Source organism: Trachypithecus francoisi, unplaced genomic scaffold, assembly GCF_009764315.1.
Source record: "Trachypithecus francoisi isolate TF-2019V2 unplaced genomic scaffold, Tfra_2.0 Lachesis_group20, whole genome shotgun sequence".
NCBI lineage: Eukaryota > Metazoa > Chordata > Mammalia > Primates > Cercopithecidae > Trachypithecus > Trachypithecus francoisi.
The window spans coordinates 17,662,140-17,686,347 of NW_022681466.1; the positions used below are offsets into that span (position 1 = coordinate 17,662,140).

Consider the following 24,208-nt stretch of genomic DNA (forward strand, 5'->3'; position numbering starts at 1 on the left):
GAAATGTCCATAGCAGATTCTCAAACAGATCTATGAACGAACAAAAGTTAAGAACTTTTGGTGTAGGGCAAAAGAGAAGGAGCATGTGCATTTATAGCGGCATTGTGGTTCACATAGCAGGAACACCAGTGAATGGAGTCTGGCAGTGTACTCATGCTCGTTTTGATGGCCTAGGGCCTATGGATTAACAGCCGCTATATCATCAGATAACAGTAGTTACCTGAGGCATGTTCACAAGTATCTCTGTGGGCTAGAGATAGTAGTCTGGAACCTGCTGGGTGAGCTGGTGGCAACTGTAAAGCAGTCAGAGAAATCAATACTGTGTAGGCCAGGCCCAGTGGCTCACACCTGTAATCCCAGCACTTTGGGAGGCAGAAGCGGACAGATCACTTGAGTTTCAGAGTTCGAGACCTGTCTGGGCAGCATGACGAAACCCTGTCTCTACTAAAAATCCAAAATTAGCCAGGCATGGTGGCAGGTGCCTATAATCCCAGCTACTCAGGAGGCTGAGGCAGGAGAATTGCTTGTACCTGGGAAGTAGAGGTTACAGTGAGCCTAGATCACACCACTGCACTCCAGCCTGGATGACACAGCAAGACTCTGTCTCAAATAAATAAATAAATAAATAACATTAAACAAATAAAATAAAATAAAAAATTAGCCAGGCATGGTGGCATGTGCCTCTAGTCTCAGCTACTTGGGAGTCTGAGGTGGGAGGATGGCTTAAGACTGGGAGGCGGAGGTTGAAGTGAGCAGTGATCATGCCACTGCACTTCAGCCTAGGCAACAGAGCGAGACCCTGTCTCAAAAAAAAATAATAATAATAATATGCACATAAATACTGTGCATCCAAAGGAACATAGCCAGTAGGAATAGAGCAGTCACTATTGGGAGGTCACTAAACACAATTTGTTGTCAGAGGAAACAGAGAGTATTAGGTTATTCTCAGGCCAGATTCAATTTATGCCTCACAGTGAGGGCCAAGTCACAAGGATTTCCAAGGAACCACACTAGACTTCAGTTTAAGGTTGTCTCCTGACTCAGGGTAGGTGACCCTCTTGAGCCATATTGCCTATGGTTGTGTCTTAGAAGCAGAAGTAGTAACCTGGCCTTCTTTAGCTCCTTGACCTAAACTCCATTCAGTTCATCCCTACTTCATCCTTTCTGGGTACCCTGGGGACCTAGTACCTTTCCGTACCATCCCTGTGGCCAGTGTTATCTGTGATTCATTTCCATCCTTGGGGCCCAGGCTGATGGGGTACTCCTTTTTTTTTTTTTTGAGACTGAGTCTTGCTCTGTCGCCCAGGCTGGAGTGCAGTGGCGCGATCTCGGCTCACTGCCACCTCCGCCTCCTGTGTTCAAGCAATTTTCCTGCCTCAGCCTCCCGAGTAGCTGGAATTATAGGCACATACCACCATGCCCGGCTAATTTTTGTATTCTTTTCTCTTTTTTTTTTTTCTCCTTTGAGGCAGAGTCTTGCTCTGTCACCCGGGCTGGAGTGCAGTGGCGCAATCTCAGCTCACTGCAAGCTCTCCCGGGTTCATGCCATTCTCCTGCCTCAGCCTCCGGAGTAGCTGGGACTACAGACACCTGCCACCACGCCTGGCTAATTTTTTGTATTTTTAGTAGAGATGGGGTTTCACCATGTTAGCCAGGATGATCTCGATCTCCTGACCTCGTGATCCACCCGCCTCGGCCTCCCAAAGTGCTGAGATTACAGGCGTGAGCCCCCAGGCCTGGCCTAATTTTTGTATTATTAGTAGAGACGGGGTTTTGCCACGTTGGCCAGGCTGGTCTTGAACTCCTGACCTCAGATGACCCACCCACCTCAGCCTCCCAAAGTGCTGGGATTACAGACACGAGCAACGGCGCCCGGGTATTCTTTATAGAGTCATTTCCAGAACTTGAAATCTATGTGGGCACCACAGAAAATTTCAGGGAGCAAATTTCTCTAGGTTCAGAAATCCTAAAGAAGGATGGGACATAGAGGGAATGGGAATTCTCAGGGAGTACTGTGTGTCAGGGGAACGAAGACGGACAACCTTCAAGTCTTTGGGTGAGATTTAGGGCTGTTTGGCTCAGCATTTGCCTCATTAGCCCAGTTGTAGGTTGAGGATCACCGAGGACCTCTCTCAGCTCCTCACCACCTCCTTCTGGCCGTCTCTTGACCATGGCTGTGCTCCTGTTCATTGCAAAGTTGTCTTAGAGGAACACATCCAGTTGGCAAATTTTAGTGGGTGACCTTCCAGCTGTGCCGGTTCTGACCGCACCCTTTTCCCGACTGACTTTGCAGGTCAGGCCTTGGAACTGCCATACCTTCCGCTGATAATCTGTTTTACGCAGCTGTCTGCAGATCCAGTTCATGACTCATGACTATTATTTGATCTGGCAGGATGTAGAATACTTGTAGTCACCAGTTTGTTTCCATTCAGGTGCTAATGGCATCTTGTATAATGTGTCCATTGGGAAAATTTCCAAAGGATCAAATATCCGAAATTCAGCTACATCAAGCCATTTGGTTTCTGATACTATAAGCTATTTGGTGTAACGATCTTGGAATGGGTCAGGCCTGGTGGCTCACACCTGTAATCCTGGTACTTTGGGAGGCTGAAATGGGCAGATCACTTGAACTCAGGAGTTTGAGACCAGCCTGGGCAACATGGAGAAACCCTGTCTCTACAAAAAATACCAAAAAAGTAGCCAGGTGTGGTGGTGCACACCTATAGTCCCAGCTACTTGGAAGGCTGAGGGAGGAGAATTGCTTGAGCCCAGAAGGTCAAGGCTACAGTGAGTCGTGATCATGCCACTGCACTCCAACCTGGGTGACAAAGCAAGACCCTGTGTCAAAAAAAAAAAAAAAAAAAGAATCTTGGGATGTCTTATGTTATGCAGGAATTTTAATACGTTAATTTATAGTTGGAGAAATTACTTCTCTTTCCCCGTTTTCCACCTCCTCTCTGAGAACAGTCTAGGATTAACGTCTCAATATTCCTGATCCAATGTGGTCAACTCATTAATTTGTCCTGGGGTGTGCTTTTATTTGATTATGTGGCAAGTCTCTTAATGTCTTCTCGTTAATGAAAAGAGGAGAACTAAAAGTTATGGCCTTGACATCATTTTTTCATTTGTTCACAAATGTATTTTGAACAGCTACAATTGCAGGGCCTGTGGTAGATAACAGGGAAATAGAGATAAAGACACTGTCCCAGCCCATAAGACACTGTCCCACCTCAGCCCCCCAAGTAACTGGGTACAGGTGTGTGCCACCACACCCAGCTAATTTTTTTATTTTTTGTAGAGACAGGGTTTCACCATGTTGCCCAGGCTGTTCTCAAACTCCTGGGCTCAAGCAATCCCACTGCCTCGGCCTCCCGAAGTGCTGGGATTACAGGTGTGAGCCACTGTGCCTAGCTGGACAAGTTATATTTTGCAACATTTTATTTTGAATTTGAAAAAACAAATGAAAGCATATGATTATATGCAAAAATTATGTTTATGTAAAAATAATAATAATAATAATAATAAAATAAAAAACGAAAATAAAACAAAAATTATGTTTATGTTCAGTAGTCCATCCCTAGCATTTCAAGTATTTACTCATCCCTTTAAGAGTTTCACTGAGGCCAGCTGTGGTGGCAGCCACCTGTAGTCCTAGCTACTCGGGAGGCTGAGGCAGGAGGATTATACTTGATCCCAGTAAATCTTTTTTTTTTTTGAGACAAAGTCTCACTCTTGTGGCCAAGCCTAGAGTGCAATGGGGCAATCTTGGCTCACTGCAACCTCTGCCTCCTGGGTTCTAGTGATTCTCCTGCCTCAGCCTCCCAAATAGCTGGGATTACAGGTGCCTACCACCATGCCTGGCTAATTTTTGTCTTTTTAGTAGAGACAGGGTTTCACCATGTTGGCCAAGCTGGTCTCAAACTCCTGAAGTCAGGTAATCCGCCCACCTTGGCTTCCCAAAGTGCTGGGATTACAGGCTGAGCCCAGCAATTTGAGACCTCACTGAGCTATGATCATGCCACTGCACTCCAGCCTGGGTGACAGTGTGAGACCTTGTCTCCTGAAAAACAAACAAACAAAACAAAACAAACAAACATAAAAACAAAAAAACAAGACTTTTGTTGAAATACTTTACATCCATTTATATTGCATATAATGTATACATTGTATATTATAAATATATATTTTATAATACTTGTACACTAATTAATATAGAAAGTTCATTTAGAATGTTAATTTTTCTTGTTGGTCATGGTATGAAAAATATTGAACTTGTTTCTTTGCTTGATATTCTTTTGTAGTTCTAAACTTGAATCAAATATATCCACTTTTTTTTTTTTTTTTTTGAGATAGGATCTCCCTCTGTTGCCCAGGCTGGAGTGCAGGGGCACAGTCATAGTTCACTGTAGCCTTAAACTTCTGGGTTCAAGCAATCCTCCTCGCTCCAGCCTCCTGAGTAGTTAGGAATACAGGCACCTGCCACCAGGTCTGGCTTATTTTTGTGGAGACAGGGTCTCGCTATGTTGCCCAGGCTGGTCTTAAACTCCCGACCTCAAGTGATCCTCCCGACTTGGCCTCCCAAAGTGCTGGGATTACAGGCATGAGTATCCAGCCTCCACCTGTTTTTGAAATAATCCTAAACCCTCATGTCTCCCATAGTTTTCAGAAAGACAGTAAAAGTGTCTGAAATAAGAATGTACTGATCTCCACCACCAAGCAGTTAGATTTCTTCTGTTCTGTTGTCATCATCTCTGCTTTTCATATCTACCTTATTGTCATTTACCATCTGTGGCCACTTTACCTCTAGCTTCTTTTCCTGTTTACTCTTCTACTTATTTACACTTAAAATATACTTCTTTCTGATTATAAAAGTAATACATATTCATTATAGACCATTTGGAAAATATAGAAAACAAAAAGAAAGGCCAGGTGCAGTGGCTCATGCCTTAATCCCAGCAATTTGTGAGGCCAAAGCAAATGGATCACTTGAGGCCAGGAGTTTGAGATCAACCTGGGCAATATAGTGAGACCCCATTTCTAAAAAAAATATAAAATTTAAATTAGCCAGGTATGGTGGCACCACCTGTAGTCCCAGGTACTTGGCACACTGAGGTGGGAGGATTGCTTGAACACAGGAGTTCAAGGTTACCATGAACTATGATTGTACCACTATACTCCAGCCTGAGTGACAGAACGAGACTGTCTCTAAACAACAACAACACCCCCAGAAACCACTGAATGTTTTTTTCACTTAAAAAGGTGCCAATTTACTAAATGGTGCTGATTTACATTTTAAGCCAGCTTCAGACAGAGTATCCTAAAACACAGATTTTTATTTTTATTTTTATTTTTTTTTGAAACAAGGTCTTGCTCTGTCACTCAGGCTGGAGTACATTGGTGTGATCTCAGCTTACTGCAACCTCTACCTCCTGGGTTCAAGTGATCCTCCCACCTCAGCCCCCCAAGTAGCTGGGACCACAGGTGCACACCACCATGCCCTGCTAATTTTTAAATATTTTCTAGAGACCGGGTTTTGCTATGTTGCCCAGGCTATTCTCAAACTTCTGGGCTCAAGCAATTTCACTGCCTCGGCCTCCCAAAGTGCTGGGATTACAGGTGTGAGCCACTGCACTGGCCCTAAAACACAGATTTCATCATGTCCCTTCTCACTTAAGAACCTGCAACTGGCCAGGTGCGGTGGCTCACGCCTGTAATCCCAGCACTTTGGGAGGCCGAGACGGGCGGATCACGAGGTCAGGAGATCGAGACCACTCTGGCTAACATGGTGAAACCCCGTCTCTACTAAAAACACAAAACTCAGCCAGGCGCGGTGGCGGGTGCCTGTTGTCCCAGCTACACGGGAGGCTGAGGCAGGAGAATGGCGTGAACCCGGGAGGCGGAGCTTGCAGTGAGTGGAGATAGCGCCACTGCACTCCAGCCTGGGCGACAGAGAGAGACTCCGTCTCCAAAAAAAGAAAAGAACCTGCAACTGAGGCCAGGCCCAGAGGCTTATGCCTGTAATGCCAGCACTTTGGGAAGCTGGGGCAAGAGGATCTCTTGAGGCCAAGAGTTCGAGACCAACCTGGGCAACATAGGGAGACCTTGTCTCTACAAATAATTTTAAAAATTAGCCAGGCATGATGGCGCGCACCAGTGGTCCCAGCTACTTGGGAGGCAGAGGCAGGAAGGTAGCTTCAGCCAAGGCTGAAGTGAGCCATGATTGTGTCACCCATACTCCAGCCTGGGCAACAGAGACCCTGTCTCAAAAATAAAACACAAAAGGCCGGGCACAGTGGCTCATGCCTGTAATCCCAGCACTTTGGGAGGTCGAGGCAGGTGGATCACCTGAGGTCAGGAGTTCAAGACCAGCCTGACTAATATGGCAAAACCCTGTCTCTACTGAAAATACAAAAATGAGCTGGGTATGGTAGCGTGCACCTGTAGTCCCAGCTAATTGGGAGGCTGAGACAGGAGAATTGCTTGAACCTGGGAGGCGAAGGTTGCAGTGAACCGAGATCGTGCCACTGCACTCCAGCCTGGGTGACAGGGCGAGACTTTGTCTTGAATAAATAAATAAATACTCCCAAAACAAACTTTAATTCAGGTTGTATCACCTCAGAGCACTTCTTAGTGGGTGTGGGGGAAAGAGTATATTGATTTGGTGCCAGAGGACACGAGGTCTAGTGTGTCTTTTATGTACCAGGTGTGTGATGTTGGACAAATTACTTAACCTCCCTGAACTGATTTCCTATGATGATAAATGACGAAAAAACCTCCCTCAAAAAACCCAGATAATGAATGCATGTGCAAGTGCATAGTGCAGGGTAAAACACTATTCAAATGGTAACAATGCTATGTCACCCCTCTGGTAAAAGTGGGAACCCCTTTAGTAGGGTGAATTGTGAAGCTTAGTGCTGGGCAACTCAATCTCCGTTTTTAATAATGCTTGCTTAATTCATGAACAAATATCTATCAGGCCTTAATTCACCCCTGATTATTTATATGTACTGCTTTGCAATTTTCTAATCATTCTCCGTGGTAGTCTTTCATTTAGGGTGACCAACTGTCCTGGTTTTCCTAGGTCTAAGGGAATGTGGGGATTTCGGGGGGGGGTGTTGTTCTTATTTTATTTATTTAATTTTTTGTCCCCATCATGGAATATTTATTGGTTTTTTTGGAGTGGCCAGGGTCTCACTCTCTTGCCCAGGATGGAGAACAATAGCATGATCACAGCTTACTGTCACCTTGACCTCCTGGGTCAAGTGATCCTCCCACCTCAGCTTGGAGTAGCAGGGACCACAGGTATGCACCATCATGCCTGGTTAATTTAAAAACTTTTTTTTTTTTTGAGATGGAGTTTCGCTCTGTTGCCCAGGCTGGAGTGCAGTGACACAATCTCGGCTTGCTTCAACCTCTGCCTCTGGGGTTCAAGCAATCCTCCTGACTCAGCCTCCCAAGTAGGTGGGATTAAAGGCCTACCACCATACCTGGCTAATTTTTGTATTTTTCATAGAGACAGGGTTTCACTGTGTTGGTCAGGCTGGTCTCGAACTCCTGACCTGCCTCGGCCTCTCAAAGTGCTGGGATTACAGACGTGAGCCACCGCACCTGGCCAAATTTAATTAAATCTTTTAATAAGTGATGTATTCGTAATTCAGAATGTCAATTTCAAATATTTCTGTTACCTTCCTAGGGCAGCCCCTTCCCTGCTTGAGATACTTGAGAAGGAATGGAAAGGGAGTAAGTGCTGGGAGCAGGCATTACTTGGGGGTGGGTTGTATGTTGGATTTCAATGGACTCTCCACTGAGGAGCCCATTTTCTAGGGAGATCTAGAATGTTTGCAACTGGCAGAGAGCAGGATAAGGCTTAATGGACTGACCCACCAAGTCTTTGTCCAGTGTCTCTGCTCGCCACGTGCTCCCCACCCACCGCGTGTGCTTGCCACCTCTTCACGTCTCACTTCCCAAAGTTACAGCTTCTAAGTTTCAGATTCATTTACACAGTTCTATTTTTGCCTATGTGCTTCCTGATATAGATCTCCGTGTCATGCATGTTTGAGGGTCCCTGGGGTCACATAACACTGAAGTCTAGGAACATTAGCTTTAAAGAGCTAATTTTCTCTTATTTAGTTGCAGAGAAGTTCCTGTTCCAGGCTTGAGGACTGGCCCGCCTCCAGGCTTTTCCTCTGTTTCTGCAGCAGTCCTTGTCTCTCAGCGGGGACAGTCTCTTCTGTGGCTTACAGTCTCTCACACCACAGGGACTTTTCACTACCAGCACCACCTGCTGTCCTGATTCCCAGAGGCCTCCCTCCCTTTCCACCTGGCCTCTGAGCTGCCCTCTAGTTGACACACTTTGGGGTTTGCAGGCTGGCCAAGAACAGGGAGGGGCTGCCCTGGTTTGGGGTGATGGGTGATCTGGAAATAGCCTTGGGGGAGGGATCCGGTTCTGAAGTTAGCACTGAAGGCTTTGTCTGTGCTTATAATGCCTGATACTTAGCCGTCAGGAAAAGGAGGTGTCTTTGCAGCTCCATTTCCCCCCTGCAGGGCATGTATTCACCCCTCTGGGTTGGTGGCTGTAGTACTAACCAGACATAACTTTTATTCTAGACTACCTGGTGTTTTCTCCTGCTCAGGGCTTTACATGCTACTTTACGGGATCCTCCAAAGGAGGGCCTCGGGGTTGCTTATGGCCTGGAGGTGGGCCAGGTGGCCACTCACATACAGCAGCCTCAGTACTTGTGCCAGTTTGTGATCCCCTACTCAGCACCAGCACTCATGCACAACTTATGCAAGGTTGGTCTTCAAGGGAAGGGGAAGGAAAGGAGAACTGAGACAAGGAAACTAGTGGTACAGAAGTAGGAGGAGGAGCTGAGAAAGGACCAGGTGCACACTGGTTTTCACTGAAATCATCTTCTTTCCTTTTGGGAGAACAGGCAGCTGGTTCACACCAACCAGGCTGGCTCTCCGAGTCCGCCCCCTGAAGACATTGGCAACTGATAGTGACAGGTTGGTTGTCTTGGCTGTGATGTTAACAGGCTTGTGGCCTCTCTGCCACCCCTCAGTCAGCCTAGGGCCTGGCTTCTGATGGCCTGTTCTCTGCCCATCAGTCCTGAAAGGGTCTCCTCTGTTCATAGGGGTCTGGCCTGTATATTGTTCTCTCTGTTCACATGTAGAACTTTATGAAAGATAAACAGGTTCATACTTAACTGGCAGGGGGGATAACCATGAAAGATAAACAGGTTCATAGAAGGAAAATTATATTCCTAGGCCAATAGTGAGCAAGTACAGTTGTCGCTTGGTACCCACAGGGCATTGGTTCCAGGACACCCAAGAATGCCAAAATCTGCAGATGCTTAATTAAATAAAATGGTATAGAAAAAATAAAATATGGCCATGGCTCATGCTTGTAATCCCAGCACTTTGGGAGGCCGAGGTGGGCGGATCACTTGAAGCCAAGAGTTCGAGACCAGCCTGGCCAACATAGAGAAACCTCATATCTATAAAAAATACAAAAATTAGCTGGGCATGGCGGCGCATGTGTGTATCCCAGCTACTAGGGAAGCTGAGGCACAAGAATTTCTTGACCTGGGAGGAAAAGGTTGCGGTGAGCCGAGATGGCGCCACTGCACTGCACTGGGCAACAGAGTGAGACTGTCTCAAAAAAAATCAGAAAGAAGAAACTATATGAAATGGTATAGAATTTACACATAACCTATGCACATCCTCCTGTATTGTACTTTAAATCATCTCTAGATTACTTGTAGTACCTAATACAAGGTAAATGCTTGTAAATCATTGTTATACTGTATTGTTTTTATTTGTACTTTTATTGTTATTTTTATTTATTATTATTTTTTTGAGACAGAGTCTTGCTCTGTTGCCCAGGCTGGAGTGCAGTGGCATGATCTTGGCTCACTGCAAGCTCCGCCTTCCAGGTTCACGCCATTCTCCTGCCTCAGCCTCCCAAGTAGCTGGGACTATAGGCGCCTGCCTCCACGCCCGGCTCATTTTTTATTTTTTTGAGATGGAGTCTTGCTCTGTCTCCCAGGCTGGAGCGCAGTGGCACGATCTCGGCTCACTGCAAGCTCCGCCTCCCGGGTTCACACCCAGCAGCTAGGACTACAGGTGCCCCCCACCACGCCCAGCTAATTTTTTTGTATTTTTAGTAGAGACGGGGTTTCACCATGTTAGCCAGGATGGTCTCGAACTCCTGACCTTGTGATTCACCAGCCTCAGCCTCCCAAAGTGCTGGGATTATAGGCGTGAACCACCGCACCCGGCCTTGCTATCAAGTTTTAAAAATTAGTATCTACCGGCCGGGCGTGGTGGCTCAAGCCTGTAATCCCAGCACTTTGGGAGGCCGAGACGGGCAGATCACGAGGTCAGGAGATCGAGACCATCCTGGCGAACACGGTGAAACCTCATCTCTACTAAAAAATACAAAAAACTAGCCGGGCGAGGTGGCAGGCGCCTGTAGTCCCAGCTACTCGGGAGGCTGAGGCAGGAGAATGGCGTAAACCCGGGAGGTGGAGCTTGCAGTGAGCTGAGATCCGGCCACTGCACTCCAGCCTGGACGACAGAGTGAGACTCCGTCTCAAAAAAAAAAAAAAAAAAAATTAGTATCTACCACTTCATAGGGTTGTTGTGAGGATTCAACAAAATAATGTACTTCTCATAGCATATGTGTACATGTTAGCTGTTACTACGATATATCTTTATGGTGACCCTAATGGGGTCCTGACAATCTACCATGCTCTCAGGATAACCTGCTTTGCCCTTTTTATCCTGAAGATTTAGGTGGTGTGTGCCTGTGATCCCAGTTACTTAGGAGGCTGAGACAGGAAGGATCACCTGAGCCAGGAAGGTCGAGGATGCAGTGAGCCGTGATTATGCCACTGTATTCCAGCCTGGGTGACAGACTGACAGAGCAAGACCCTGTCTCAAAAAAAAACAAAAAACAAAATCCAATCCTGGAGACTTAGGCCCCTATGTATTTACTACCTCCCTACAATCTTCCACCAAGAGTAGAAGGCACCGGCCATTTAAATTACTGGCGACCACTTGAGAAGAGAATTATGGTGCCTTAGCTATGGAACCACTTATGATCCTGCTTACAGTCTAGGCTTTAGATTTGGTCTGTTGACTTGATGTTGCTAGACTCCAACTGCCTGAAGCAAGCGGCTCTCCTGGACTGCTTGCTAGAAACTTAGAGGTATTAGGTTGGACTCCATTGCTTGTTCATGGCCTAGTGGCAGGGGTGGTGGCCTTGAGCCTGAGGTTGTGGTTAACCAGACACTCTGAGGTGGAAACATGAAGCTGCTGGAATATTCACCTGATACGGTGAGGGTGGGAGGGAATGGGGACCCAGAAAGGGTCAGACAGAGAACAAAGTAATATCTGTGGGCCTTTTTACCCTGGAAAGGAATTTCAGGTGGGTCAAACCCCACTAGCGTTCTCCAAAACTAGGCAGAAGAAAAAGGAAGCTGTTGGTTCAGAATTGAAGATGCTGGAAGTGGGCGAGGACCCTGTCAGAGTGATGGAGAAAGAACAGGCATCCCCTCACCCCTGGCATCTCCAGAACCCAAAAGCTTTAAAGGGACCAGTGACTTCATTTATATCCAGTGCTTTATTAAAGATAAATAGTCTTATAAGAGGAGAAGTAAATGTGTTCACAGGCCAACAGAGAGTGCATGTATATGAGAAAGAGATACATGAGTTCCCTGATCTGTGCTCTGAAGGAGTAGTCAGTCAGGCAGGGCCTGGGCCAACCAGTAAGGCAGATGAGGGTCCCTTGTCCTGGGGAACTCACTGCTCCTGGGTGCCCCAGGAGATGTAGTCTGGCCGTGTGGCCGCATGGTACTCATCGATGAGCTGCTGCACAATCTCCCTGGATGTGTCCATCTCATCAAAGTTGTCCTTGAACATGTCCTCCTTGCGGAACTGCTCCAGGAAGGCCTCCCGCTTCCGCAGCTTGTCATACTGGCGACAGGTTCTCTCGAAGAGCTTGGGGTGTGCAGAAAACAGGGGTTACAAAGAACTTAAAAGAATACTATGGCCCAGAAAGCCGGGGAACCAAGGCTGGGCCATGCCCACAGCAAAAAAGCTAGAAGTAGGGCCAGCAGATGCGGAGACGTGAGGTATAGTCAGGAAACTGATTCAGGGAAAAAATGATGCAAACTGTGAGACTCACCGAGGAGATGCTGGTGTGGTTGGCCATCATGAGCCCACTGACCCGGTGGGCCGAGGGCAGGTAGGGAGACTTCCTCGACAGGGCCACTTGGATGCTGGCGGGGCCCCACGGGATGAAGTTGGCCAACTTCCGTTCCCGGATCCTCTGCAGGCTCTTGTGGACCTGGGGTGGGCACAGGAGCAGTGGAGGTGGCCTCTCCTCTACCCCTGCGGGTCCAGGGTGCGGGATGAAGGGGCCTCCCCTACCTGGGTGGGGTCCACCTCTCCCTGGATGATGTTGAGGATGGCGATGTAGCAGTGGTTGGTCTGGCGGTCTCGGCCTGTGGACACCATCACGTTCTTGGGCTGCAGCAGCCGCCTCATGACATCCAGGACCGTGGTCTTCCTCACGCTGGCCACCTGATGGGACAGTGAGACAGGAACCTGGCCAGCGCTCAGGGCAGAGTCCCCCTTTGGCTTCTCCTTGGCAGAAGCCAAAGGCAGAGGGAGGGTAGAGAGCAAGTTAGTAAGAAAGTTGCCTGCTCTGTGCTAGTCCCTGAGCACAGCGCCTCGGGGCCCGCAAAGGGCAGCTCTTGGGGCAGTGGGGAAGACAGAAAGGCTAGGGCAGGGCCTGCTGGGCCCCGGACCGGCCTGGCCTGGGACACTGAAGGCTGCTCTTACTGATTGATCCGTAGTGAGTGGGGTGTAGCCAGTCATGAGGAAGTGGAGCCGTGGGGTGGGAATGAGCGAGGCGATGAGGCCGATGAGGTCATTGTTCATGTAGCCGGGGTAGCGCAGGGTGGTGGTGCTGGCCGACATGATGGTGGACACCTGGGGACAGGGGTGCCATGTCATGGGCCTCGGCCACAGTGGGACCTCCCTTCCCCAGATGACCCTAAAACAAGGAGGGATTCTAGTCCAAAGGAGTCTGGGAATGGGGGCCCACCAGCTGGTTGATCTGGGAGAAGGACGGGTTCTGGATGTGCAGGCGGTCTGTGGCAATCCGGTTCAGGGCTGTGTTGTCCAGCACCACCTGCGGGGACAGAGGAGGGTCACAGATCAATGGGGATAGGGAAAACAGGAGCTCTGCCTGACCCTAGGCTCTGAAGCTTAAAATTCCTTTGAGTTTTATGGCCAGAAAGATCCACTGAAAAGGATTTGCACTGACATAGGGCAAAGGAGGGCTCAAAATGGATTTTTAAATTTTTCTTTTCATCTTATTTAAACAGTTTTTTTTTTTTTTTTTTGAGACAGCATTTCACTTTGTCACCCAGGCTGGAGTGCAGTCAGTGGCATGATCTCTGTTCAGTGCAGCCTCTGCCTCTGAGGCTCAAGTGATCCTTCTGCATGTACCACCACTCCCAACTAATTTTTGTATTTTTAGTAGAGATGGTGTTTCACCATGTTGCCCAGGCTGGTCTTGAACTCCTAGACTCAAGTGATCCAACCACCTTGGCCTCCCAAAGTGCTAGGATTACAGCTATGAGCCACCGCACCTGGCTAAAATGGATTTTTTTAAATACATGAAAATGATTTAATAGACTTGAGTGGGTATGGGGTGTTGAGAGTTGGGAGAGGTAGAATCTAGGACTCACCACACAGTCTGCGTTCTGCGTCAGCCTCTTGAGTGTGAGGAGTGAATTGTAAGGCTGAACCACCACATCGCTCATCTCGTCCTGGTTGGGAAACACTGAGTATGTCTGCACCAGCTTCTTAGGATACCTGGTGGCGGTTGGGGAAAGGATCAGGGCAACAGACTGCAGGTGCTGTGAACATGATGCTCCCTAACAACTGTCCAGAAGCAGCTAAATCTTGATGGCGAAACTGGGGTGGGGTCAGATCAGTAGAGAAGGGAGCCTTGACTTTTGGAAGTCTGTAACCCTACAGGGGGAAAGGCAGAGACATCTTAGACTCTGGGCTTCCAAATCCACACCTGGTCACACTCCCTCGACTTTCATCCAGGGCTCAGGTTCCAGGCTCCAGTTCCCACTACTGGGAGTGTGATGGGGTTCTCAGTCATTGTAACTTCATTTTCCTCTCTATAGGAGGGAATAGAACTCTTTCCTGTTCCAGCAAATATGGAGTTATATCTGCTGGGTCCACTAGTCATTTAGGAAGCCAAGCTGGAAACCTTTCCTAATCCCCAGACACAAACTTACCTGTCATTCAGCCGTTCTAAGAGGTAGGAGCCCAGTCCAGAGCCTGTCCCCCCAGCAATGGAGTGACACAGCACAAAGCCCTGCATGGGGAAGCGGCAGTCAGTGTCCAGGTATCTAGTGGCAAGATGTCAAACTAGACCCATCTCATAATTTTTCAGGACTCCCATTTTCCCGAGCCCTTGCTTCCCCTCTAGTCCCCTCACTTATATAGCTTAGGCGACTGCCTTGTTTCCAGCAAGGCCTCATAGCTTCTGTCCAGTGCAAAGGGTACATGAGTGGGTCTTGTTCCTAACAGGTCGCTTCTAGAGGGTGCTGCCAAGCCTTGCCTATGTCGGCTCCTACCAGCATTCCTGGGACACTTACCTCTAGACTATCACTACCATCTGCCTCCCGGTCTATGATGTCAAAAATGTCCTCGTGGATCTTTTCTCCCTGTACAGACATGGGGGAGGGTCAGAGTGGGACAGAACCACGGGAGGACTCCAGCCTCAGAAAAGCCACCCTCGATTCTCCTTATAGCACCCAGGAGTCCTTTTATGGAGCATAGCTGCCTGCTTTTTATCTACATTGAGAGGCGGTACGGTGCAGTGGTTACAAGAAAGCACTCTAAACCCAGACTACCTGGGTTCAATACATTAGCTCTATTTTTTTTTTTTTTGAGACGGAGTCTTTCTCTGTCTCCCAGACTAGAGTGCAGTGACATGATCTTGGCTCACAGCAACCTCCGCCTCCCGGGTTCAAGTGATTCTCCTGCCTCAGTCTCCCCAGGAGCTGGGATTACAGACACGTGTCACCATGCCCAGCTATTTTTTGTATTTTTAGTAGAATCAGAGTTTCACCATGTTGGCTAGGCTGGTCTTGAACTCCTGACCTCAGGTGATCTGCCCGCCTTGGCCTCCCAAAGTGCTAGGATTACAGGCATGAACCACCGTGCCCGGCCCATTAACTCTACTTCTATGTAGCTTTGGGCAGCTTATTTAATTGCTCTATGCCTCAGTTTCCTCATCTGTACAATGAAGGTAATAATACAGGTCCATATACCCTTATCTAACAGTGTTGGGGCCAGTTACGTTTTGGAATTCAAAATATTTCAGATTTTAAAAAGTTATTACGGTATATATAATATATACTAAATAAAATTCCAGTGGGAGTCAGAAGCATGTTAATCAAACACATTAGTATTTCTGTAATAAAAGGCATCAGTAATGACAATAAGTTGGATAGAAACTATAGGGCCGGCGCGGTGGTTCAGGCCTGTAATCCTAGCACTTTGGGAGGCCGAGGCAGGCGGATCACGAGGTCAGGAGATCAAGACCATCCTGGCTAACACGGTGAAACCCCATCTCCACTAAAAATACAAAAATTAGCCAGGCGTGATGGCAAGTGCCTGTAATCCCAGTTACTCGAGAAGCTAAGGCAGGAGAATCGCTTGAACCCAGGCGGCAGAGGTTGCAGTGAGCCAAGATCACGCCACTGCACTCCAGCCTGGGCAACAGAGTGAGACTCTGTCTCAAAAAATAATAATAATAAATAAATAAAAAAGAAACAGCCTGTCTTCATTGAGATTTGTTTTTGCTGCTGAACTAGTTTTGAAATGCCCTTTGGTTTCATGGCTTTCTGGATCCTGGAAAGGCACATAAAGGACTGTGGGCCTGTAGTACTTACTTCTAGGGTTGTTGGGAGATTTAGAAAAATTAATATATATAAAGCACTTAGAATGGCCTGGCACACTGCATTAGCTAGCATAGGCGCTTGACAATATTACATAGTCCACTCCCTGCAGCCACATCTCTCCCTCCAGCATTCATACATCCCTGATCTGGTTTCCTCTCTCTCCGGGACGTCATAGGGCCTGTCCCTACCCAGGGAGTTGTGGGCCCTGTCAGGGAATAGGAAACGACCTGGGAGAATCCACTGGCCCAGTTGTTGCCAGCTCCTCCTCCATGCTCCGACAGGTAGATGTTCTCTGGGTTGTAGAGCTTGGCATAGGGGGAGTTGAGGATGGAGTGGATCACCCGGGGCTCCAGGTCCAGCAGCACGGCCCGGGGGATGTAGTGCTCATCGTCTGCCTGTCAAGGGGAGTCCAGTAGGGGGCCCAATCAGCTAGGGTGGCCCAAGTCCTAAGTCCTCTCAACTCTGGCTCCCTCCAGCCTCCCTCCTCAAGCCAGCCGCCTGGCCCCTCTGCCCAGCAGGGTTCCCAGTACCAGGCCACTCCCTTCCCTTCCACCCCCTCGGGCCATTACCGCCCCTGGCCAAGTCGCTGGGGGCACCTGGTAGAAAAAGACGTCCTTGCGGTCAGTGCCTTCGGTGGCGAACTCCTCCACGATGCCCTCGGGGCTGATACCATGCTCAGCGCACAGCTGTTTCCAGAACTCGAACCCAACTGGGGGTGTGGGGGGGGGCAGGGGAGAAAGAAGATATCTAGTTCCGGGCAGGTTCCAGTCAGGAGCGGGGGGACTGGGCGCCTGCGTCCAGGGATAAGAAGTCAAGCCGCAGGACTCTCCCGTGTCTGAGGAAAGGACTGTACGCCAGGGACAGGGCAGGGGAGGGCCCCTCGGGGCTGGGCAAGTGGACACTGGGTCAGGGATGTCTCGCCTTTCAGAGAACTACGATTCTGGCAAGGATAGATGGAGTCCAGGATCCTACAGCGAGATCACATTGACCCTAAGGAATCTGGCTGGCTGAGGGGCCGGAGTTTCGCTCACTCTGATTGCCGCACTGGCCCAACTGTAGGGTGATGATTTCCCTCGGCATCGCTCCTCAGGCACCGGCGTTGCAGCCGCTCCCGCTCGCAACGCCGCCGCACGCCAGCCCGCTCGCCGCAAGACGCAGGCGCGAAACAACAAGCTCCACCCACGAGCTTCCTCCGCTCCAATGAGAACCGAGTTCTGGCAATGAATGGCATGTCTTTAAGCATTGGCCTTCATTCATGCAGATTGCGCGTGCGCGGCTCCTGATACGGCTCTGCGGCGACGAATCAGGGTCCGCGTCTCAGCGCTGGCGGGGTACTTTGACTTGGCGTCCTTCCTCCCCTCTGGGTAGACGCCCGCTTGGTCCTGCGCGCAAGCGCGCTGTGGTGCGAAGCGGCCTCCCACGCCGAATCGCGCATCTGCGCAGTTGCTGTTATTGTGACTGTCGGGCCACGGCCCCGGATGTTGTGGCTGCCAGGGGGAGATGGCGGAGGCCGAAGGGGTGGCGGCGGCCCCAGGCCTGGCTTCGGGGTCGACTTTCAGGGGCCGCCGAGATGTGTCAGGCTCCTGGGAGCGGGACCAGCAGGTTGAGGCGGCGCAGCGGGCCCTGGTCGAGGTACTGGGGCCTTACGAGCCTCTGCTGAGTCGGGTGCAGGCAGCCCTGGTGTGGGAGCGGCCAGCCAGGAGCGCCCTGTGGTGCCTGGGGCTGAACGCGGCTTTCTGGTGAGAGAACTGGACCCTCGGAAACCCTCTGAGTCCCGAATTCGTCGGTTTCTCTAGGGCTGTACTCGCCTGCCCTGTTTTCTTCGCTGCACTGGCTCCTTCCTGTACCTGCCTAATTTTGCCTCACCTCTTTCCACTCCATCCCGCCTGCAGGCTTGGGCACCCCAGTTCTTCCCAGGGCCGTCCACCCATCTTCTCTGCCTTACCGGTGCCCGCACCTCCGCTGTGCACATCTGGCGGGAGCTTCTGGTAACATCTTGAGCCGCTCAAGAGTGAGCTAGGGCGCCTCTTTTGAGCCCGGGAAAGCTGCGTCCCTTTAAAGCCATCACTTCCTTTCTCTTGTCTGTTCAAGTGCAAGTTCTAGATTGTTTCCAGAGGTTTTAGTAGTTATTGTTGGAGTACAGCCGTGAAGTCTTGCAAAGGTATCCATAGGTGTGATTTTAAAACAAGCTTTAGCGATTCGCATGAATTAGCATGTTATATTTCTAGGAAGGAAGTTTATGAAGTCTGAGCGTCAGTGTGAGCCCCCAAAGCTGAAAGTTGAAAGAAAAATACAAGCTTTTAAAGAACAGTTAGGAAATGATGACGGAGATTTCACCCGTTTCAAAGCCACCTGTGATTGTAACTCCTCCCTGTTCCAAGGAATTAGAGGCATCCGTAGCCATTGTTTATAGGCAAGGAAATTGAGGATGTCCAATAGTGTGTGTGTGTTTTCCCGAGCTGGAAAAGTAGCACTATAAATATGCTTTTATCTGTGTGTGTCATGCTCTGTGAAAATGGAACTGCTAGTTATCTGAGTTGTTATCACCTAAAGCGGACTTCATAGGAGCTAGCAACCATAGTTTTGGATTTATTCGTAATGGAAGAGGTTCCGAGGGAACTGACTTATAGGGGGCCTTCTGCAGCTGAATGGATTAAGACTATTCTGGATAAGCCTGAAACGAAATATGTGTGTTTTTTAAATGTGTTTTTGCTAAAAATAGCTTTCCCCTTAAAATTGGTTTTAAAATCAAAACATTATCCTTTATCTGAAAGATTTTCAGTGAGCTGAAGCAGAACAAATAATTCCAAGTTCATTGACCCGAAGACAGTGTTCAGCTATTAAGCTAATCCTCTCCCAGTTTGAAAGAGACCCAGTTAAATGTGTCACAGTAGTCTCTGGCATTTGTGGCTTCCAGAGCCTTTAGCATACTCGATGGTAAACTTTTCCTACTACTTTCTTCATTTATTCTTGGTAGAGCTTTCCCCCCCTTTTTTTTTAGACAGAGTTTCGCTCTTATTCCCCAGGCTGGAGTGCAATGGCGCGATCTTGGCTCACCTCCCCCTCCAGGATTCAAGCATTTCTCCTACCTCAGCCCCCCAAGTAGCTGGGATTATAGGCATGAGCCACCAAAACCGGCTAATTTTGTATTTTTTAGTAGAGATGGGGTTTCTCCATGTTGGTCAGGCTGGTCTTGAACTCCTGACGTCAGGTGATCTGCCTGCCTTGGCCTCCCAGAGTGTTGGGATTACAGGCGTGAGCCACTTCGCCTGGCTTTTTTTTTGAGACAAGGTCTTGCTCTGTCACCCAGGCTGGAGTGCAATGGTATGATCTCGGCTCATTGCAACTTCCACATCTGGGCTCAAGCAATCCTCCCACCTCAGCCTCCACAGTAGCTGGGCAGAGGTGCACATCACCATGCTTGGCTAATTTTTAAAACTTTTTGTAGAGACAGGGTCTCACTATATTGTGCAGGCTGGTCTCGAACTCCTAGGCTCTCGTGATCCTCCTGCCTTGGCCTCCCAAAGTGCTGGGATTATAGGCATGCATCACCGTGCCCAGCCAAGTGCTTCTTCCTTGACCCCTAGGTACTGATTCCCATTGCCGTCTGTAGAAATCTTCACTATAGCACCTCACTGAAGAGTGTTTTATCCAGTCAAAACATTTCCCACAGTGGTTTCCGTCTCTTTAGCAAGAAGGCTGGGCCTCATTAAACCAATTTGTATCAAAGTATGACTGCCTGATGAAAAAAGACACTTTATCAGGGTTTACTTATTTTTGTTTTGAGAGAGTTTCGCTCTTGTTGCCCAGGCTGGAGTGCAATGGCATGATCTCAACTCACGGCAACCTCCCCCTCCCGGGTTCAAGCGATTCTCCTGCCTCAGCCTCCCGAGCAGCTGGGATTACAGGCATGCACCACCAATGCCTGGCTAATTTTTGTATTTTTTTTGTAGAGACAAGAGTTTTGCCAGGTTGCCCAGGCTCATCTCAAACTCCTGAGTTCAAAGCAATCCGCCTGCCTCAGCCTCCCAATGTGCTGGGATTACAGATGTGAGCCACTGCACTGTACTGGGCCTTAAATGGATTTTTAAACCAAGATTTATTAATGCAAATGAATTGGTAGCATGTATGCTGTTCTTTTTGAGGAGGGGACTTTTTTTTTTTTTTGGAGACAGAGTCTCGCTCTGTCGCCCAGGCGGAAGTGTAGTGGCGCCATCTGTGCTCACTGCAAGCTCCGCCTTCCAGGTTCATGCCATTCTCCTGACTCAGCTTCCCGAGTAACTGGGATTACAGGCGCCCGCCACCACACCGGCTAATTTTGTGTTTTTTTTTTTTTTTTTTTTGAGATAGAGTCTCGCTGTGTCGCCCAGGCTGGAGTGCAGTGGCCGGATCTCAGCTCACTGCAAGCTCCGCCTCCCGGGTTTATGCCATTCTCCTGCCTCAGCCTCCTGAGTAGCTGGGACTACAGGCACCTGCCACCTCGCCCGGCTAGTTTTTTGTATTTTTTAGTAGAGACGGGGTTTCACCATGTTAGCCAGGATGATCTCGATCTCCTGACCTCGTGATCCGCCTGTCTCAGCCTCCCAAAGTGAATTTTTTGTATTTTTAGTAGAGATGGGGTTTCACTGTGTTAGCCAGGATGGTCTCGATCTCCTGACCTCGTGATCCGCAAGGAGGGGACCTTTCATCTGCCTCTTGAACAAGAGAGGTTTCTGAAGCAGAATGTGAGGTTGAGGTCTGCACATAAGGAGCTGCTGTGACTGGGACATATCTTTAGATGTTACAGCTAGCTTTAATTTGCGGGCCTCTACCAGTGTTTACTTAAGCTTATTAATATGCTATGTTTAGAGGCTCACTTAATACCCCTTTTGTACTCTGGGTCTCTTAAAACATTGCTGTGATTGGGTTTTTATTTTTGGCATTTCCTAGTAGCTTGTCTGCTGTGTATCCAGAACACAGTTACTCTTGTTACAGTCCCATCACATTTTAAGAAGGTGCGGGAGAGAGACAACAAAGTGAGGATGTGACTTTTTTTTTTTTTTTTTTGAGACCGAGTCTTGCTCTGTCGCCCAGGCTGGAGTGCAGTGGCGTGATCTCGGCTCACTGCAAGCTCCAGTTCCCGGATTCACACCATTCTACTGCCTCAGCCTCCCAAGTAGCTGAGACTACAGGGGCCCACCACCACACCAGCCTAATTTTTTGTGTTTTTTAGTAGAGACGGGGTTTCACCATGTTAGCCAGGATGGTCTCGATCTCCTGACCACCACGCCCGGCCTTTTTTTTTTTTTTTTTGAGATGGAGTCTCCTCTGTTGCCCAGGCTGGAGCGCAATGGCGTGATCTTGGCTCACTGCAACTTCCGCCTCCTAGATTCAAGCGATTCTCCCACCCTAGCCTCCCGAGTAGCTGGGATTACAGGCACCAGCCATCATGCCTAGCTAATTTTGGTATTTTTGTAGAGATGGAGTTTCACCATGTTGGCCAGGCTGGTCTGGAACTCCTGACCTCAGGTGATCCACCCACCTTGGTCTCCCAAAGTGCTGGGGTTACAGGCATGAGCCACTGTTTCTGGCCGAGAATGTGACTCTTGAGACTAAAAGAACAGTTGGGTATGCCATTTCTGGAGAGGACTCCTACCTATGAAAGGTACAGATACTGTTAAGTCCCCAGAAACTTGGATAGTCTGGCATTGGAGTTCACAAAATTGTTTGGGGAAATGAGCTTCCTTGTTAGATAATTAGAGATTTAAAATGAAATTTGGGCTTCACATTCTAGTAGTGTCATATTGAGTATGAGTGCTGACATTTCGCTTAGGAATGTCGAAGAGTGTTCAGTTAACAAACATTTTAGGCCGGGCGCGGTGGCTCAAGCCTGTAATCCCAGCACTTTGGGAGGCCGAGATGGGCGGATCACGAGGTCAGGAGATCGAGACCATCCTGGCTAACACGGTGAAACCCCGTCTCTACTAAAAAGTACAAAAAACTAGCTGGGCGAGGTGGCGGGCGCCTGTAGTCCCAGCTACTCGGGAGGCTGAGGCAGGAGAATGGCGTAAACCCGGGAGGCGGAGCTTGCAGTGAACTGAGATCCAGCCACTGTACTCCAGCCTGGGCGACAGAGCGGGACTCCGTCTCAAAAAAAAAAAAAAACAAACATTTTAAATGTTTAAGAAAGGGAGGAGGATCATTAGCTCAAGTCAGAAAAATCAAATCTGAAATATTTAGTTTCTCTTTTATTATTTGTATTGAATAATGGGATAAAAATGGCATATCATTACAGATTTTTGTGCATTTTGAGGTATTAGAAGATTGGATAGGAGTACAAAAAAAAAATCACAATTCAGGTAGGTAGCTCGTAATTTTCAGTGTTTTGTATACTCGGTCGTATTTTGCTGTACCTGTGAATATGCCTTCTTACATCTTAAAAAAAAAAAAAAGATGGAGATAGATGTAGATACCTTGTCACTATAGTATTCCAAGGTTTTCACACTTTTTTTTTTTTCAGGTACCATAGAATTGATGGTGGCCATATCAGAGATCTTCCAGCCTAGAGTACTTCTGGTCACTGATCTGTTATTATTTCTAGGATAATAATAGAAATGTCAGGCCGTTCCTTCCAATTGCTTGTGTTTTCATTAGCCTCAACCTCATCTGTGAATGAGTGATTTGGGGGAAGAATATGAGAGTCAGCAAGCATGTATCCTGACAGGATCAGAAAAGAACAGATTTGGGTAACTTTTTGGTTTGACTCGTACTCTGAGATCAAAGGAGGGTACATGAACCCTGGAAATGTGTGAACTCCAAGCTCCCTCTCCCACCTAACATGAAGACATCGGTCAAGGAGGCCTACATAACTGCTGAGCTCTTTCCCAGTTGTTTTTTTTTTTTGGTGGGAAAGGGGGGAGTTGTTGGCGGGGGGGACAGGGTCTCGCTCTGTTGCCCAGGCTGGAGTGCAGTGGCACAATCATAGCTCACTGTAGCCTTTACCTCCTGGGCTCCAGCAGTCCTCCTGCCTCAGTCTTCCAAGTAGCTGGGACTAGAGGCACATGCCACTGGGCCCAGCCTATTTTAAAACCTTTGTAGAGACACAATCTCAATATGTTGCCCAGGCTGGTCTCAAACTGCTCAGCTCTAACAGCCCTCCCGGCTTGGCCTCGTAAAGTGCTAGGATTATAGGCATGACCCACTGCACCTTGACTACTTTGTGGTTTTTAACAATCTGTGAATCTACATAGTCTTTGAATTAGGGATATTGTTTTAGAGCAATCCACAAGCTGAGTCCCAAGTAGAGATATCTGTTGGGATCTGCTTTTTGCAGTCACTAGTCTCAGTTAACCATACTCTATTTCTAGGAGGTTATTATAGAATTTGTTATTTCACAAATGAAATGTAAAAATTGTCTCCTTCCCCCCCAAAAAAAAAATTTAAGAAAACGACTCAAAGAAGTGATTAAGGATATACAGCAATTCTGAGTTATAAGGTTAGGATTTGAGTAAAAAATAATAGAAACCAGAAATGGAAGATGGGGGCCCCATTTAAGTAGAGATATTTGTTCTGTTAAAAAAAAAAAAAATCTACACATCAGATTTCTAATGAAATCTGTTGAGCAAATGTTCCTGATGATAGTCTTTGCAGGGTTCTTGTCTTCGTGAGCCAAGAAGACTCCCAAGGATGCCTTGGTTTACTTCGCCTCTCTTTGTCTTTAGTTTTTATCTGCCCTAATTGTAGGGTTGAGTGCTTTCTCTCCACTGTTAGCAGCTAGCTGGTTTCATGTCTGGTTTCTTTTGCAAGCAACAACTGTCACTGCATGATATAGGTTGGGTTAATTTTTCCTTTGAATTTACTGGTGACTTGGGCTCATTAACCAGGCAGTCACAAGTGCTGTATAGTAACAGGCTTTCTGTCCCTGTAGAATGGGATGCTTTGTTTTGAAGTGCCCTTGAGACAAGCTTAATGTGTAATAACAAAGGAACCTAGAAATCGTGTCTTTGAAAATAGACATGTGGTCATTATTTATGATTATAGCAAACTTTAATTTACTGGTACTAATAGTGAGGCTCCATGGTGTAGTTAACCACAAAAGTTTATGTTTGGTTCTGGAATTTCTCACGATGTTTCTGGACACCAGTTGCTATTCCAGGGATATTTTATTATTCTTTTTATTATTATTATTATTTTTGAGACAGAGTCTCGCTCTGTTGCCCAGGCTGGAG

General features: G+C 48.0%; 2 protein-coding genes and 1 pseudogene across 5 annotated transcripts in view; 1 reads left to right on the forward strand and 2 right to left on the reverse strand.

Annotated features, from left to right (window-relative positions):
• LOC117066583 overlaps positions 1-2,364 on the reverse strand; it is a 28,344-nt pseudogene extending 25,980 nt beyond the window's left edge.
• A 9,246-nt stretch (positions 2,365-11,610) lies between these two features.
• On the reverse strand, positions 11,611-17,281 carry LOC117066950 (tubulin gamma-1 chain). Its single transcript, XM_033182941.1, has 11 exons — positions 17,033-17,281; positions 16,598-16,710; positions 16,229-16,396; positions 14,691-14,759; positions 14,328-14,407; positions 13,764-13,890; positions 13,115-13,201; positions 12,850-12,999; positions 12,436-12,588; positions 12,191-12,352; positions 11,611-12,003 (listed from the first exon to the last, which is right to left on the reverse strand). Exons 1-11 carry the CDS (start codon positions 17,079-17,081, stop codon positions 11,806-11,808), a joined length of 1,356 nt encoding a protein of 451 aa, XP_033038832.1. The 5' UTR covers positions 17,082-17,281; the 3' UTR covers positions 11,611-11,805.
• Positions 17,282-17,400: 119 nt separating this feature from the next.
• The window catches only part of RETREG3 (reticulophagy regulator family member 3), a 31,876-nt gene continuing 25,068 nt past the window's right edge, over positions 17,401-24,208 (forward strand). For 2 of the 4 annotated variants that reach the window (XM_033182938.1, XM_033182937.1), the window contains exon 1: positions 17,401-17,740. In XM_033182938.1, coding sequence (XP_033038829.1) covers positions 17,502-17,740 — 239 coding nt within the window. In that variant the 5' untranslated portion in view covers positions 17,401-17,501. Of the gene's footprint in view, positions 17,741-22,293; positions 22,340-24,208 lie in introns of all 4 variants that reach the window. The other 2 variants (XM_033182939.1, XM_033182940.1) reach the window with 2 other exon arrangements.

What these genes read in the sequence shown, in the direction of transcription:
- LOC117066950 (XM_033182941.1), bottom strand. Translation starts at nt 17,081, where the DNA reads ATGCCGAGGGAAATCATCACCCTACAGTTGGGCCAGTGCGGCAATCAG. An exon ending in TTAGAACGGCTGAATGACAG is followed by an intron (nt 13,891 to 14,327) that starts GTAAGTTTGTGT and finishes AACCGCCACCAG; the next exon opens with GTATCCTAAGAAGCTGGTGC. An exon ending in ACCACACCAGCATCTCCTCG is followed by an intron (nt 12,004 to 12,190) that starts GTGAGTCTCACA and finishes GCACACCCCAAG; the next exon opens with CTCTTCGAGAGAACCTGTCG.